Raw genomic sequence first — 15,566 nt, forward strand, 5'->3', positions numbered from 1 at the left:
CTTCTGGTCTTGATTCTGCTCCAGATCAGCTTCGGCCTCTTTCTGAACCTCCAGAAAAGCTTTTTATGTCAATTTCTTCCTGAGGTCCTTCTCTTTAATGGAGACAAGTCAGGATGAGTGAGAGACAGACACCTCCACCAGCTCTCAGCTCTCTCAGGCAAAATCACATTCATGTCTCAAGATGAGGTCAAAAGTCAACTGATGATCAGCTGTGTCAAACCTCTAACAAAGTCTTTGGTGTCAGAATGTCTGAGAAATGTCCAGAAATGTTTTCTTTCCCCAGTGAGATTATTCCTGTGACTCGCACTCTCTCACACACACACGAGGGCTGTCACGATATCAAATTTTCTCTTCACGATTATCATGGGCAGGGTCGCGGGTGGCTGGAGCCGATCCCAGCTGCTGTGGGCCCTGGGCTGACATATATAGACAAACAACCATTCACTCACACATTCATACCTTGGGGCAATTTAGGGTGATCAATTAACCTACCATGCATGTTTTTGGACGTGGGAGGAAGCCGGAGTACCCGGAGGGAACTCATGCACACACGGGGAGAACATGCAAACTCCACACAGAAAGGACCTGAGCCCCGGCCGGTATTTGAATCCAGGACCTTCTTGCTGTGAGGCAAGAGCGCTAACCACTGCGCCACCGTGCAGCCACACATTCAGATTCATCTTTACTTTTATTTTACTTTTATTTTTGTTTTCTTTCTCTCTTTTCCCTTTGAATTACATTCAGAACACCTGTCAAATAAGGTGTTGAAACAATATGAGAACAGTTACTGCACAGCTGCATACAAAAAGTGTAGTTTCACTCAACTAATTAAAATCTGATGAACTGATTAACAGAGGATCCACAGCAGAGGCGTAATTTACGTAGGGTTGGTGGGTTATGAAAACCCATGGGCCCTGTTGGGGTGAAATCCTGTCCCACCACCACACTGCCGAGGATTTTTGTTTGTTTGTTTGTTTAAATCCGAGGCGGAATGAGCAGCAGCTGCTTCTCTCCAGCCAGAGGCGCCGTTACTGGCTCGGGCCCCGAGCTGAAGGGGGCCCCGACAGACGGCGGATATCAGCGACACAACTTGAAACCCACCGCATACATTACAATGACACGTCTGGAACCTACCTAATGGGGCCCCACTACTACCCGGATGGGTGCAAAATCTGCTTATAATTACAAGATTAACAAAATCATTTGTGGATAGCAGAGACAAAGCATTTGTATGTAACTGAAGAATGACAAGTCATATGTCTACTGAACAATCACGGGGATATTTTTCTTTTTCTGTTTCTATTCTCTGCTTATGGCAGATTTTTATGAAGCTCAGCATTTCTTGCAAATTGGCGTGTCGTCAAACTTGTCCGCTTCCACTTTTAGGAACCCAAAAAACTCCCACACCACCGACTTCACTTTTTTCGGGTGAGGACAGAGCGTCTCGCTGTCGTTGTCGGCCACCGCCGACGTGTTTAGAGCACTTGTGACGCTCGCTAACTGGGAGCCCTGCTAGCTAGCAGCCGTGCTGCTACCGCTGCTCTGCTGTGTTTATATGAGAGGGGAGAGGGAGGGGCTGGGGGGCTGCAGAAGGGAGGGAAGCAGGGCGGAAGAACAGGAGCGGATTTTGAAAATACACTTCAACACGTTTCAAGTGGCACAAGATCCTCTCTACGATATTATCATGTGCACATTTTGAACACGATATTGAAATTTAATTTTTTAATACCACGATTATCGTCAATAGCGGTATACCGCGACAGCCCCAACACACACACACACACACACAAACACATCGAAAAGGAATTTAGGATGAAAAATTAGCTTCACATGCATGTTTCTTGACTGTGGGGAGAAACAGCTCCTCCTGCTCCTCTTCCAGCTGGCAGACTCTGATTCCTCCATGTTTTAATCAAAACTCACATTTGTCCCTTTAAATCCATTGAGAATGTTGACAATCAGGAACGTCCACAATTTAGTCCTTTAATTCCAAGATGATGAACTTTATTAATGTGTTGGTGAAGGAGAAGCAGAGCAGCAGTGACTCCAGCAGATTAACACTGATTATAACAGAAAGCACTGCTGCAGAAAATCAACAGTATATGAACTCTTACTGATTCTGAGTTAACATTGGACAGTTCAATGAAACTGTTTCCTCATCTGATTTAACATTTCCGCTCACTGTAGCTGACGAGAGAAGAGAGACGTTTCCTGTCTGAGCAGCTGTGGCTGAATAACACCTTCAGAGAGAGGTTGAGAAATTCATCTTTAAAGGATTAAAAGACAAAACTACAAAAGAGAAGATTTTCTAACTCATGAAAACTGAATAAAATAAAAACAACAATAAACATTTAAAGGAAATAAAAACGAAGCTAAAAAGAAATTAAAAACAATTTTAAAAAAAACGAATCTAAAAAGACTCAAGACCTCAAGTTCAAGGATGAAAAATTGTAATCATGAATTTTAAGAATGGAGAAATAAATCTCATATTATCAACATTTTAAAAGTTTAAGGTTAAAGGTTAAGTTTTCGTTGATTTTGGCGGCGCCAGTGGACAAAAGCGGTAGTGTTTTGCCTGAAGGAATACTACAGTTCCCATGAGGCCTAGCGCGTGGCGTGGTAAATTGCTGCTCCCGGTGGCGTGCTGTCGGACTGAACTCGCCTACATTTGTTTCCAGCGGCTGTGTGAAGGACGGATAGCGACGAGGTCATGAATCTAATGGTGGATAAATAATGATAAACATGATGTGACGCATGCCGTAAAGCAGTCCGCACATTTGGAGTTTTTTAGTGAGCAGGGTTCCTACCACCCTCCTCACAGCTGCTTAGTCCAAGTGAAAGCAATACTGACGCCCTCAGACCATGACCGAGGGGTCATTCAACTGGTTGTAAGTCAATGAACCATCACAAAAGATATTAAAATGTTTTATTAAAGCGATACTTCAACATTTTGGCAAATTGGCCCATTTAGCGCAATTCTTTAGTCATTTGAAACAGCATACTTACTGTTTTTGTGAGGACGAGCTGTTGTTTATTCAGGGGTGAGTCGGGGAAGGTTTTCAGGACGGACACAATGGAAGTGGATGGTATTTTTGTTCCCCCTCGTCAAACTCATCAAATACACAATCCAACAACCCCAAAACACTTTGGTGGACACGTTTTAATTCGCACATTCACGACGCTCTGGACATGAGCTTTAATGTGTGGTCTTCTCAAGACACATCTTTGAAAGACAGCATTAAATTTCTTCTTTTTTCTGTTACATCTGTTGGGGACTGACCAATAAATATTCCACCAAGGAATATTAAATCCAACATAACCCGGAGTCATGTTGTCTGTGAGTACTGTGCCTCCTCAGGAAGGAGACATGACCCCCGCCGTGGCGGTGACACAGCAGACTTCAAACCTCTTCTGTTAAAATCTCCACAAATCAGGATGTATTCATATTTGGGTGCAACTTCTGCTAAAAATTCAGAGAATTCCTGGATAAAAACCCTGTTGTGTTTCGGAGGTCGATATACAACAGCACAACAGATTGGAGAAACAAGGTCCAATATAAACAACTGCACTTCAAATGAGGAATAATTATTTGCATGTAAATACTTGCATGCATAGTTATCCCTAAAAACCGTGGCCACGCCCCCTCCAGTAGACGCCCGCGGGGTGCTAAAAAAAGAGCAGCAAGGTGGGAGAAGCTCCGTAAAAAGACTGTTATCATCATGTTTTATCCAGGTTTCAGTCAACAAAAGGAAATCCAACCTGTGGCTCTTGAAGAAGTCCTTTAGGATGCAGGTCTTCTTTGAGAGAGACCTCGTGTTGAGAGAGCAAAGCGCAGCGTGGAGCGGCCTTTCTGCTCAGAACCAAGAGCAACGGGATGCAGGTTTTTCTGTACGGAGCCTCGCCGACAGACGCTGATGCGCCGCGGGCAGCTGAGTTGTCCATGATCCTCGGCGGGGACAGGTGACCGGAGCCACCGGACCTCTGAGGAGCGCCGCACGGTGAGACCGAGGTATCTGGGAGGGATCCGCGTGACAGGGTTGCACGCTGAAGACCGCGCCAGGTAAGTCCTTAGGCGAACAAGCACACCACCTCTTCTGCCCCGCTTTCTGCTGCGGCGTTTGTGTGGCAGCGGTGCGGGTAGGCGCTGCAGATAGTGAGGCAGAGACGCCAAGAATGGCGGTAGCGTCTTTGACTGATCGCTACAGCCAGAGATCGCGGATTTTGTCACGGAATCACGAATATTCAGAAGGGTGTGGCGATCATACAACAGTAGTGGTGACACACGTTCAATAAAAACAGTTAGAAACAGCAGTAAAGTTAAAATACTGCGCAGAGGTAGACGGCCAGCCGGATACAGTGGCGCCATCTTAGAATTTGCCAAGATGAAACAAGTTTCAAGTGGCACTAGATCCTCTATGCGATATTATCATGTTCGCATTTTGAACACGATATTGAAATTTCATTTTTTTATACCACGATTATCGTCAATACCGGTTTACCACGACAGTCCTAGCTGGAAGTCTAGACAAGTGAGCAAACACCTATGTGAAGTTTTGATGCCAACTTTAAACTGATGGTTTAGCAGAGTAGCAGAATCGACAAACAACTGCCAAGCAGCCAAGATATATTTGACTGAATTATTAATGCACATCAAGTTGAATGGAACTTGAATTTGATGTTTATAAAGTTGTTTACATCATTAAAGCAGTGATTGAACCTTTGAGGGTACTTATTTGTTGCTTATTCACTGAGTCACAGCCTCAGATTTTGAGAAAGAGAATATAGTTTAATACTGCAGTAACGTTTCTTGACCTTAAATCACACGAAATGTTGTCTCTGCTGTGAGCTTTTTCTAGAATAATTGTACAATAAAAAGTTGTTTCATGAGTAACTTTATTGTCTTCAACGTCTTTTTATTTTCACAAAATTTCACAGTGCGGTTCTTTGACTCTGAGCCGACAAGTGGCGTTGTTCACTCCAGCACCCCACCAGAAAAAGCGTGGTCCTCACGGTGCCTCAACGTTGCGGTCTCCGGTTATTCAACTATGGCTCGATAGGGGGTGCAAAAGAGCGGCCTGACAATGGGGTCCTGAAAGTGCTGTCTCCGGTGCTGCAGACACGTCATTGGTTTCAAAGTCACTGCGACTGCATGGTCAGAGGGAAAACCTGGACTGGTTTTTCAGTGTTTTGGTCTTTCTCTATATAAACAAGTGGAATGGAGTCACTGAAGGGCTCTCTGGCTGACACTTTAAGCCAGACTGAAAAACTGAAGCAATTAAGCAATTAAATCATCATTCCTTTAAAATTACATTCCAACTGCTTTATGTAGAAAATAAATTTGTAGCTTAAAATCAGCCTAACAACACCGCTCGTGATATGCAGATTAAAAGTCATTACTTGTAGAACTGCTCCACATTTCAGACTATAAAGACTGAAGCTCAGCTGACTTGGATCAAACTGGATCCTGATGTTTCCCAGAAGGCCTGCTGGACTCTCTCTGCTGTCCTCCTGGATCCTGGTCCTGCTCGATCCGGTCTTCTGTTCTGGTCTTGATTCTGCTCCAGATCAGCTTCGGCCTCTTTCTGAACCTCCAGAAAAGCTTTTTATGTCAATTTCTTACTGAGGTCCTTCTCTTTAATGGAGACAAGTCAGGATGAGTGAGAGACAGACACCTCCACCAGCTGTCAGCTCTGATGATCAGCTGTGTCAAACCTCTAATAAAGTCTTTGGTGTCAAAATGTTTGAGAAATGTGCAGAAATTTGTTTTATTCCCCCAGTGAGATTATTCCTGTGACTCTCTCTCTCTCTCTCTCTGTCACACGCACACACACACACACACACACACACACACACACACACACACACACACACACACACACACACACACACACACACACACACACACACACACACACACACACATCGAAAAGGAATCTAGGATGACAAATTAACTTCACATGCATGTTTCTGGACTATGAGGGGAAACAGCTCCTCCTGCTCCTCTTCAAGCTGGCAGACTCTGATTCCTCCATGTTTTAATCAATTTGTCCCTTTAAATCCATTGAGAATGTTGACAATAAGGAACGTCCACAATTTAGTCCTTTAATTCCAAGATGATGAACTTTATTAATGTGTTGGTGAAGGAGAAGCAGAGCAGATTAACAGAACAGATTAACTCTGATTATAATAGAAAGCATTGAATCAGAAAATCAACAATATATGAACTCTTACTGATTCTGAGTTAACATTGGACAGTTGAATGAAACAGTTTCCTCATGTGATATAACATTTCCGCTCACTGCAGCTGACGAGAGAAGAGAGACGTTTCCTGTCTGAGCAGCTGTGGCTGAATAACACCTTCAGAGAGAGGTTGAGAAATTCATCTTCAAAGGATTAAAACACACAAAACTAAAAAAGAGAGAATTTTCTAACCTGTGAAAGTGAAATAAAAACAACAATACACGTTTAAAGGGATTAAAAACAGAATAGAAAGAAAAACGAAACTAAAAAGAAGAAAAAAAAACAATTAAAAAAACCCACAAATCTACAAAAGACTCAAGACCCCAAGTTCAGGGATGAGAAAATTGTAATGATGAATTTTAATTATAAAGAAATAAATGTCATATTTTCAAAATCTTAAAAGCTTAAAGCTGCATTAAGGAGTTTGCACGTTTCATGCGAAACAACGGCCCCTGCAGTCCTTGGGCGTAACTGCAGCTTGATGAAACACTCTTGCCTGTGGCTTGCATCCACGTGCACAGAAGAGAAAAACTCCTTCCTCGCTCTTTTAGTAGCGCTCGAGTAAAATGAAGTTTCTGGTGGGGTCTGTGCTGGAGTGTGGCAGTGCCAGAAGCCGGTCTTTTCTAATCCTGCTCAGTTGTTGCTCGCTAAGCATCTGGCGGAGTACTGGTGGACAAAACGAAACCTAAGGAGTCAGGTCAGCGGGAGCGCGCATTACGTCACATCCTCTAGAATCCCCCCCACCCCCCACCCTAAAAAGAAACAAAAAAAATTCTGGTGCCGGACCGGCACTGCAACTTTCAAGTGACAATTTAGCGCTTTTAGCTGTACTTGTAATGAATATGTCAGGACACATTGTACACATCGTTGAATATTTGTAACATTTTTATGGTGGAAAATAAGTATTTCTAAAGTTGAAAAACTCCTTAATACTCCTTTAAGGTTAACAACTCCAAAATAAAAAGAAATACAATTCCAATCGACACATTTAATGTAACAGACAGCAGGGAACAAGAAAAGGAAAAGAAAAACAAATCAAATATTTTGGGAGGTAACAGAATGTCTTTTTAGAAATTTCACTTCAAATAGTAATCAATAAAGAAAATCAATATGTTTCTGCTTTCAAAGTCTCTGTGGCCTCGTGTGTAGATTCTTTTCTTCTGATACTCGACTCTTCTGTGTTTCTCAGAGAAGATTTTTAAACTCAAGTTGAGACTTTCTGTCAAAGATAAGTTCTTTGAAACGTTTCCCTCCAGTAAACTTCTACTTTTTACACTGTTTTTTTCCTATAATTTTGGTACATTTCACCAATTTTTCTGTAACTTATCCACATTTTATGACAGAAACATTCATTAATTCCAGGCGCCGACGTCCGCTCATAAAACATGAAGATAATGCGGAGGTGCAAAAAAGATGTAATTCCGGGGTTATTCCAGCAGGGGGCGATGATGCTGGTTTCAAAAAGAGCCCCGGTCTCATAGAAACCCATTCAAAAATGCCGATTTTCAGAGTGTACAAGGGGGTACCCAGAAGAAACCGGAATTAGGTCATGAAATACTAACAATAATGAGTTTCGACGTCTGGCCGTCAGATGTGCTGCAGGTAAGCCTCGTGCACATCTGTGAAAAAGCTGAGCTCCCAGAGTGACACTGACGCCTGTCAGGCGCTATTTATAGCAACAGAGTGCAGCTGCGGTCTGCGATTTTTTCCAAAATGGCGACATTGACTGGGAAGCCAGAGCAGTGCGCAAACATTAAATTCTGCGTTTTGCTGGGAAAAAACAGCAGCAGAAACACTCAGCTTGTTGCAGCAAGCCGACAAGGATGATGCTCTGGGGAAGACTCAGGTCCATGAGTGGTCCGGGGGTCTGAGAAGGGCCAGATGTCGGCGCGTCAGGTCCGCTCAGCAGTGAAAACAATGCTGAGCTGCTTCTTGGCTGTCCAGGGTCTCGTCCACAGCGAGTCTGTCCCTCCAGGTCAGACTGTAAACCAGGACGACTACAGGAAGTCCTCAGACGCTCCGTGAGGATGTGAGGAGGAAGCAGAGCGTCGTGGCGGAGTGGAGCCGGTTGATCCACCACCACAGAGCGCCAGCGGACACGGCGCTGCGCCTCACGCAGTTTCTGGAGAAGAATGAGGTGAATCTCCTCTCCCATCCGCCTTATTCGCCAGATGAAGCCTTGAAGGAGCTGAAGGGACAGCGGTTTGCAGATGTGGAGGAGGTGACAGAAAAATCGCAGCCGGCAAAAAATGGCACAATTACGCACGGGTCTGACGACACATTCGTGAAGTGGGAGACACGGCTGGAGCGCTGCATTAATGCGGATGGAGATTATGTTGAATGCGACGGTGATGTTTTATTTTGAAATGTCAGAAATAAAAAGTTACAGTCAAATTCCGGGAACTTTTGGGTACGCCCTCGTAAATAAACATATAAAGCAAATCAAAAGTTCTTTTCCAAAGACCAGTGTGGTATTTTGTTGTTTACCTTACTGACGGTTTCGGCAGCTGTCAGCTGTCTTCTTCAGAGTGTTTGTCACGTGACAGTCCAAAATGCATAATAGTCCAAAAAGGTTCATTGGTCTTCCAAGTAATAATCCAAATCAAAAGTTCTTTTCCAAAGACCAGTGTGGTATTACCCGCAAGTCATCACGTGACAAACACTCTGAAGAAGACAGCTGACAGCTGCTGAAACCATCAGTAAGGTAAACAACAAAATACCACACTGGTCTTTGAAAAAGAACTTTTGATTTGGATTATTACTTGGAAGACCAATGAACCTTTTTGGACAACCATATAAAGCGCCCGGTTTCAGAACATGTTTCTATCACATGTCTCAATCACTAGTTTCTACAGTCATGCTGCTTCACCAGACTCTGATTTTCACATAAATCATCTGTTGATTTTATATTACGAGTTAAAGTGTTGCATAAATCGCCCTATCACAGCACCTCCTCTGTCCTCGTGATGCGGTCACATGACGGGCTGGACCAATCACATTTACATCAGGTTTCAAATATTCAATGTGGAGACGTCCTGCTGGACTCGCTGAAGTCTTCAGAACGGGATTATGGAACTCTATGGGTGACGTCACGGAAGCTCTGTCATTATATTTACAATCTATGACTCATTCATTTTCTACCGCTTCTCCCCTCTCGGGGTCGTGGGAGCCGATCCCAGCTGCAGTGGGCGAAGGCGGGGTAAACTCTGGACAGGTCGCCAGTCTGTCTCAGGGCTGACATATGTACAGACATAAAATGATTCACTCACACATTCATACCTAGGGGCAATTTAGGGTGACAAATTAACCTGACTGGCATGTTTCTGGACCGTGGGAGGAAGCTGGAGTACTCAGAGAGAACACACACACACACACACAGGGAGAACATGCGAACTCTACATAGAAAGGCCGGTATTTGAACCCAGGACCTTCTTGCTGTGAGGCACGAGCGCTAACCACTGCACCCTCGTGTGGCCCGGTGGTAACAAAAACATATTTCTCTTTTTCTGAATCAAGTTTATGAAGATCCTCTGGTCTCAAGGATGGAACCTCTCACCAGCAGGGTAACTCAAAAAGAAAGAATAATTGATACAAACAGAAAACATGGTGGTAATCTTTCAATGTGGAAATTTGTGTGCTCCATTTAAACAGTGGAAGACTGAGGAAAATAAATAAATGAATTTTAAAGTAAATAACTGGTGAGATGTGGACATGTAATGTTTATGACGTGGCTGTGTCTAACCTAAAGAAGTGAGGTGGGTCAGTATGAACGTCTTTTCTTTCAGCCTTTCTTGTGTGACCTTCTCAAAGCATATCTTCTTAAGACAGCATTACATTTCTTCTTTCTGTTAAAGCTTCCTTCACCTTTTTCACTGCATCCAACACTGTCTCTGCTTCCTTAGCTGCTTCATATCCAATAGCACCACCCACGAGTCCCCCTGCTGCAGCCGAGACTACGGCAGCTGCTTCGACAGCTAATGCTGCAAACCCTCCTGCCGACACTGCTGCAGATGCTGACACTACTGCTGACACTCCTATTAACCCATTAACTTCTTTTACAAGGTTTTTTGTTTGAGATATTTGTGTCACAGCCATTGTAACTAATGTAACCAGAGCCGCCATGCCAAAAAAAGCTCCCAACAAAGCCCCCGTTGTGACCCCGGCCAGTTCAATCAGAAATCTGTTGGCCACGTGGCGTCTGGCCTGGTTTCTGATCTCCTCTGGTGGCAGGTCTTCTGGAGATGACTGCCTGATTTGCTTCTCCTCTCTCTGGATTTCTCTCTCCACAGCTTGCAGCATGTTGTTGGTGTAGCATTGGCCGTTTCTTTCCACCGTTAGCTTGTCGATGGTCTTCAGTAACTCTTCCCTCTGGAAGTGGTTGCTCTTGTAGTCGTTCTGCAGCGTGTTGTCTTTCCAGTATTTGTTGTCGAAGACATGGCACCGGCTGCCGCACCTCTTTACCAGGTCTCTCAGCTTTTGATTCTCACTGATGAACTCCTCGATTTTCTTCCGTTCATTTAACTGGTCGCCGAAAGTGAAGACGACCACGGCGTGTTTGAGAGCATCTTCAGAGAAATACTCACATATTCTGCTGATGACAGCTTGCTCCTGCTCTGAGAATCTCTCAACTCTCAGAACGATGAGAAAGGCGTGAATTCCAGGAGCACACTCTGTAATGCACTTCATGATCTCAGGCTTCAAAGCTTCCTCTGTCTTTTCTGTATCAAACAAACCAGGCGTGTCGACCAAAGTGATCTTTCTGTCACTGACATCTCTGGTTTCAGATTGACATGTGGCAGTTCCAGAAACAGAAGAATGATGTGCAGTGAACAAGTCCTGTCCAAGTATGATGTTAGCGAGGCTGCTTTTCCCACAGCCAGTTTTTCCCAGCAGGACGATCCGCTTTGACTCTAAGGGAGAAAAAAGACTCTGATCAAGCATATCTGAATCTTTAATCATGTGTTTTATTAAAGCAATTCAAAATGAAGTAAAGACGGACTGCAGTATGGTTACAACAGCCCCTATGATGAATACCAGAACAACAACTGCGACGTCACCTGCTATGGCGCAAAAAGGGCCCCACCCTGGAGCCAGGCTTAGAGGTTGGGACTCGAATGCATGCGCCTGGTGGCCAGGCATTTGCCCACCTGGCAGGTCTTAGCCTGAAGGGACAACAGAGTTCCGACGCACTCACCCCCCGTCGAGGGAACCGTAGAGGCTGGGTGCAGTGTGGATTGGGTGGCAGCCGACTGCAGGGTGCCACGCGACTCGGTCCTCAGACAAAAAGACTGGCTCTTGGGACATGGGATGTCACCTCATCAGAGGCGAAGGAGCCTGAGCTTGTGAGAGAGGTTGAGAGGTACCGGCCAGATATAGTCGGGCTCACCTCCACACACAGCCTGGGTTCTGGAACCCAATCCCTCGAGAAGGACTGACTCTCCTCCTCTCTGGCGTTGGCCGTGGTGAGAGGCACCAAGGTTGTCAGGGTTTCCTTAAAGCTACACAGCTCAGCCGCCATGTGTTTCATCCCGCGCATTCCAGGTGGGCAGTGTTGAAGAAACCAATTCATTGAAAATAATGATCTATCTGTTATGTTTGGAATGCGCCTGGGATGCGCCAGTGTGGAAACAAGCGCTCCCGCCAATGCGGAAGTGAACTAACGCCGCCCGCCACTCGTGATGTAGGAGGACAAAACAAGCACTCCCACCGCCGCCCCTCGCCACTGGCCACCACTGGGTATGACAGATTTCCCAGAAAGCCTTGCAATTGTCAAAACAATTGTCGCATCTGCCGTCGTCATCGGCAGCGACGACTACTGATGACGTACACGATTGTCGAAGGAGTTTCCCAATTCGGAGGGGTTTACTTTCGGCCCTACTCCTAAGCACTCCGTTTCAAAGGGGTAGGGCTAAGGGGTAGGGCTACAAAGAGAAATGGGATTGGACCTAAGTCTCTGGTTGTACAGGGACTGTCTTGGTTGATATCTGGGGACAGTACCTCTGGACTGGCAAACAGTAGTGGTGGTTCTCCTTTTAAAAATGGGGACTGGAGGGTGTGCTCCAACTATAGGGGGATCACATTTTTCAGTCTTCCCGGAAAAGTTTTTTCTTGGGTACTGGAGAGGAGGATTCGACCAATAGTCCAACCTCGGATCCAGGAGGAGCAATTCAGTTTTTGTCCTGGTCGTGGAACGCTGGACCAGCTCGAGACCCATAGGCTGCATAGAGTTGGCCCAACTAGTCCACATGTGTTTTGTGGACTTGGAGAAGGCGTTTGACTGTGTCCGTTGTGGTGTCTTGTGGGGGGTGCTTTGGGAGTACGGAGTCCAGGGCCCCTTGGACCGTCCGGTCTCTGTATGACCGAAGAAGTAATTTGGTCCACATTACCGGCAGTAAGTCAGACCTGTTATGGGTGCATGTTGGACTCCGGCAGGGCTGCCCCTTGTCACTGGTTCTGCATGTGATTTTTATGGACAGAACTTCTAGGTGCAGCCAGGGGCCGGAGGGGGTCCAGATTGGGGACTACAGGATTTCATGTCTGATTTTTGCAAATGACGTTGTCCTGTTGGGTTCATCCAATCCTGACCTACAGCATGCACTGGAGTGGTTTGCAGCCAAGTTTGAAACACTGGAGATGAGGATTAGCACCTCCAAGTGCAAGGCCATGGTCTTCAACCAGAAGAAGGTGGTCTGCCCTCTCCAGGTTGGCAGAGAAACTGCCCCAAAGTGGCGGAGTTTCAGTATCTTCTGGTCTTGTTCATGAGTGGTGGAAGGATGGGGCATGAGGATGACAGGCGGATCGTTGCTGCGGCTGCAGTGATGCAGTCGTTTTATCAGTCCATTGTGGTGAATACAGAGTTGAGCTGACAAGACAAAGTTCTCGATTTACTGATCTTTACTCCTACCCTCAGCTATGGTCATGAGCTTTGAGTCATGAGTGAAAGGACAAGATCCTGGGCACAAGCCGCTGAAATGAGCTTCCTCCGTAGGGTGGCTGGGCGCTCCCTTAGAGACAAGGTGAGGAGCTCAGTCACCAGGGAGGAGCTCGGAGTAGAGCCGCTACTCCTCCACATTCAGAACAGCCAGCTGAGGAGGCTCCGGTACCTCTTTAGGATGCCTCCTGGACGCCTCCCCGAGGAAGTGTTCGGGGCATGTCCCACCGGGAGGAGACCCCAGGGAAGACCCAGGACACACTGGATAGACTATGTCTCTTGGCTGGTCTGGAAATGCCTTGGTATCCTCCAGGAAGAGCTGGAGGAAGTGTCTGGGGAAAGGAAGTCTGGGCATCCCTACTTAGACTGCTGCACCCAAGACCAGGTTCCAGATAAGTGGTTGACGTTGGATGGATGGATTTAAGTTTGCAACATGCAGTGTTGCAGTGTAAAGGATAAGACGGGTGAGGTTTGTGGGGCCAAGAGCAAGTACAAGCATAAAAGTGGGGTGGGGAGAGGGAGAGGAGAGAAGCAGGAGCACGGCAGACTATTATATACAATTCACAGTAACATTAGGGTGGGGGAGGAGGTGTGACTGCAGTTGGATAGTAGATTAATATGTTCAGTAATTATGTTATATACATTATATTAATTATATTATTTTATAAAACACATCTTGCCTTGTTGTGGACAGGAGGCAGGAATTTATCTCATCAAAAAAGGTGATTTCTGATGAAATCCCAAGTGGATTGCCTCGCATGACTCTGTATGCATGAGTAATGTAATACTATGCAGTCATCTGCAATTATCCGACTCATCATTATTCAATTTCCTACAACTGTGTACTATCTGGTATGATTACGCAGTGATCATGCACATTTCTGGCTCTTGCGAATGCTGGGAATTGATCTGGGACTGTTCACATGTGAACCAGTCAGTCCACCACCAAAAGTTAAACATGTTAAATCTTTTAATGTTTTCCGTCTGAATGTGGACTGTGTCCTATTGATTCTAAATCATTTCGTAACACATTTCTTAAATCCACATACCAGACAGTTTGGCTGTGGGTGTGAAAGGGGATTCAGGACCTACCTTGAACCTGGTTTTGATCAATCTCGTCTTGAGAAGACTTGAAGACCTGTTGGCCCAAGTTAGTGTAAAGTGTTAAACCATTGTGAGCTGATGCTGTTTGCAGGACTCTTTATGTTTAGTCCAGAAAATCTGAATGATTAGCTTTTTCAAGATCATTTTTTTCCTCTTTCAACTTGCAAACATTACATTCAATACAAACCAAGGCTGTAAAAAGAGAATATTTTGTAACTGTGATTATTTGCAGCATTTCTGTAGTTCATCAAAATTAATCACTTTTTATGATCTTTAAAATTCTGTTATTTTTCATTTCGAGGCAGTTGTAAGCCCCTTAAAGGAATACTCCGAAGACTTTGGACCCACGCCATTTCCCTATCATTTACAAAGTGAGATAAGCTCATAAATACCTTATTTCTGTCTGTGTGTCCACCGGCTGGCTCCCAGCTGTTAGCATCGTAGTTAGCTTAGCTCAACTGCGGGAGGTGAAGAGGAGACAGAGCCGGACTGACGAAAGTGGACAAAATACTCCTTCCAGTGGTCCAGGGGATGGCGTATTAGCAAATGAATTAAATCCGAATGGTTATAAAAATGTTTTAAAAGACATGTTTTCCTTTTCAATCCTTTAAAATAGCGTGTTGATACACACAGATCTGCACAAGCATAGCGCTCCGCGGAAGGATATACCTGAGCACAGCGGCTGAGTCTATGGGTTCTACTGCTGTGCTCCGGTACATCCTTCCGCGGAGCACTGCGCATGCGCAGGTCTGTGTGGATCAAAACGTAATTTTAATGGATTGAAAAGGAAAACACGCCTTTTAAAATTTTTTATACCGTTAGGATTTACTTCACCTGCTAATACGCCGTCCCCTGAACCACTGGAAGGAGTATTTTGTCCACTTTCGTCAGTCCGGCTCTGTTTCCTCTTTACCTCCCGCAGTTGAGCTAAGCTAACTATGATGCTAACAGCTAGGATCCAGCCACTGGACGCACAGACAACAAAGATATTTATGAGCTTATCTCACTTTGTAAATGATAGGGATAGAGCGTGCGTCCAAAATCTTCGGGGTATTCCTTTAAGCATTTCTTACCAGAGTGTCTTAATTTAGAGTCATATAAATACAAAGAAAGAATTTATTTTTCACCTTTTTCTTTCAAAATAAAATGCCATGTAGATCCACTAGTATACTTCAAATTTTTCAAAGGTGCATTAAGTCCCCCCTCACCTTTTAAGAACGTTGCTCAGGTTACCAATTTGGGAGAGTTTAGGTAAATTCAGACAGTTTTGGGGCATTGCACCTGGTGGCGC

General features: G+C 45.0%; 3 protein-coding genes across 5 annotated transcripts in view; all 3 read right to left on the minus strand.

Annotated features, from left to right (window-relative positions):
- The window catches only part of LOC115408404 (GTPase IMAP family member 7-like), a 693,369-nt gene that overhangs the window by 444,373 nt on the left and 233,430 nt on the right, over window positions 1-15,566 (minus strand). The window lies entirely within an intron of this gene.
- Window positions 1-15,566, minus strand: part of LOC115408325 (uncharacterized) — a 354,329-nt gene that overhangs the window by 265,093 nt on the left and 73,670 nt on the right. The window lies entirely within an intron of this gene.
- Window positions 1-15,566, minus strand: part of LOC115408431 (GTPase IMAP family member 7-like) — a 182,691-nt gene that overhangs the window by 156,672 nt on the left and 10,453 nt on the right. Inside the window, exons 3-4 of one of the 3 annotated variants that reach the window (XM_030119191.1) lie at window positions 14,264-14,309; window positions 9,227-11,150 (exon numbers count right to left, since the gene is read on the minus strand). The exons of the other annotated variants lie outside the window; for them this stretch is intronic. Coding sequence (XP_029975051.1) covers window positions 10,060-11,150; window positions 14,264-14,309 — 1,137 coding nt within the window. The 3' untranslated portion in view covers window positions 9,227-10,059. Of the gene's footprint in view, window positions 1-9,226; window positions 11,151-14,263; window positions 14,310-15,566 lie in introns of those variants that run through there. 3 annotated transcript variants of the gene reach the window in all.

The sequence above is a fragment of the Salarias fasciatus genome, chromosome 3 (genome assembly GCF_902148845.1).
Source record: "Salarias fasciatus chromosome 3, fSalaFa1.1, whole genome shotgun sequence".
NCBI classification, from domain to species: Eukaryota; Metazoa; Chordata; class Actinopteri; order Blenniiformes; family Blenniidae; genus Salarias; species Salarias fasciatus.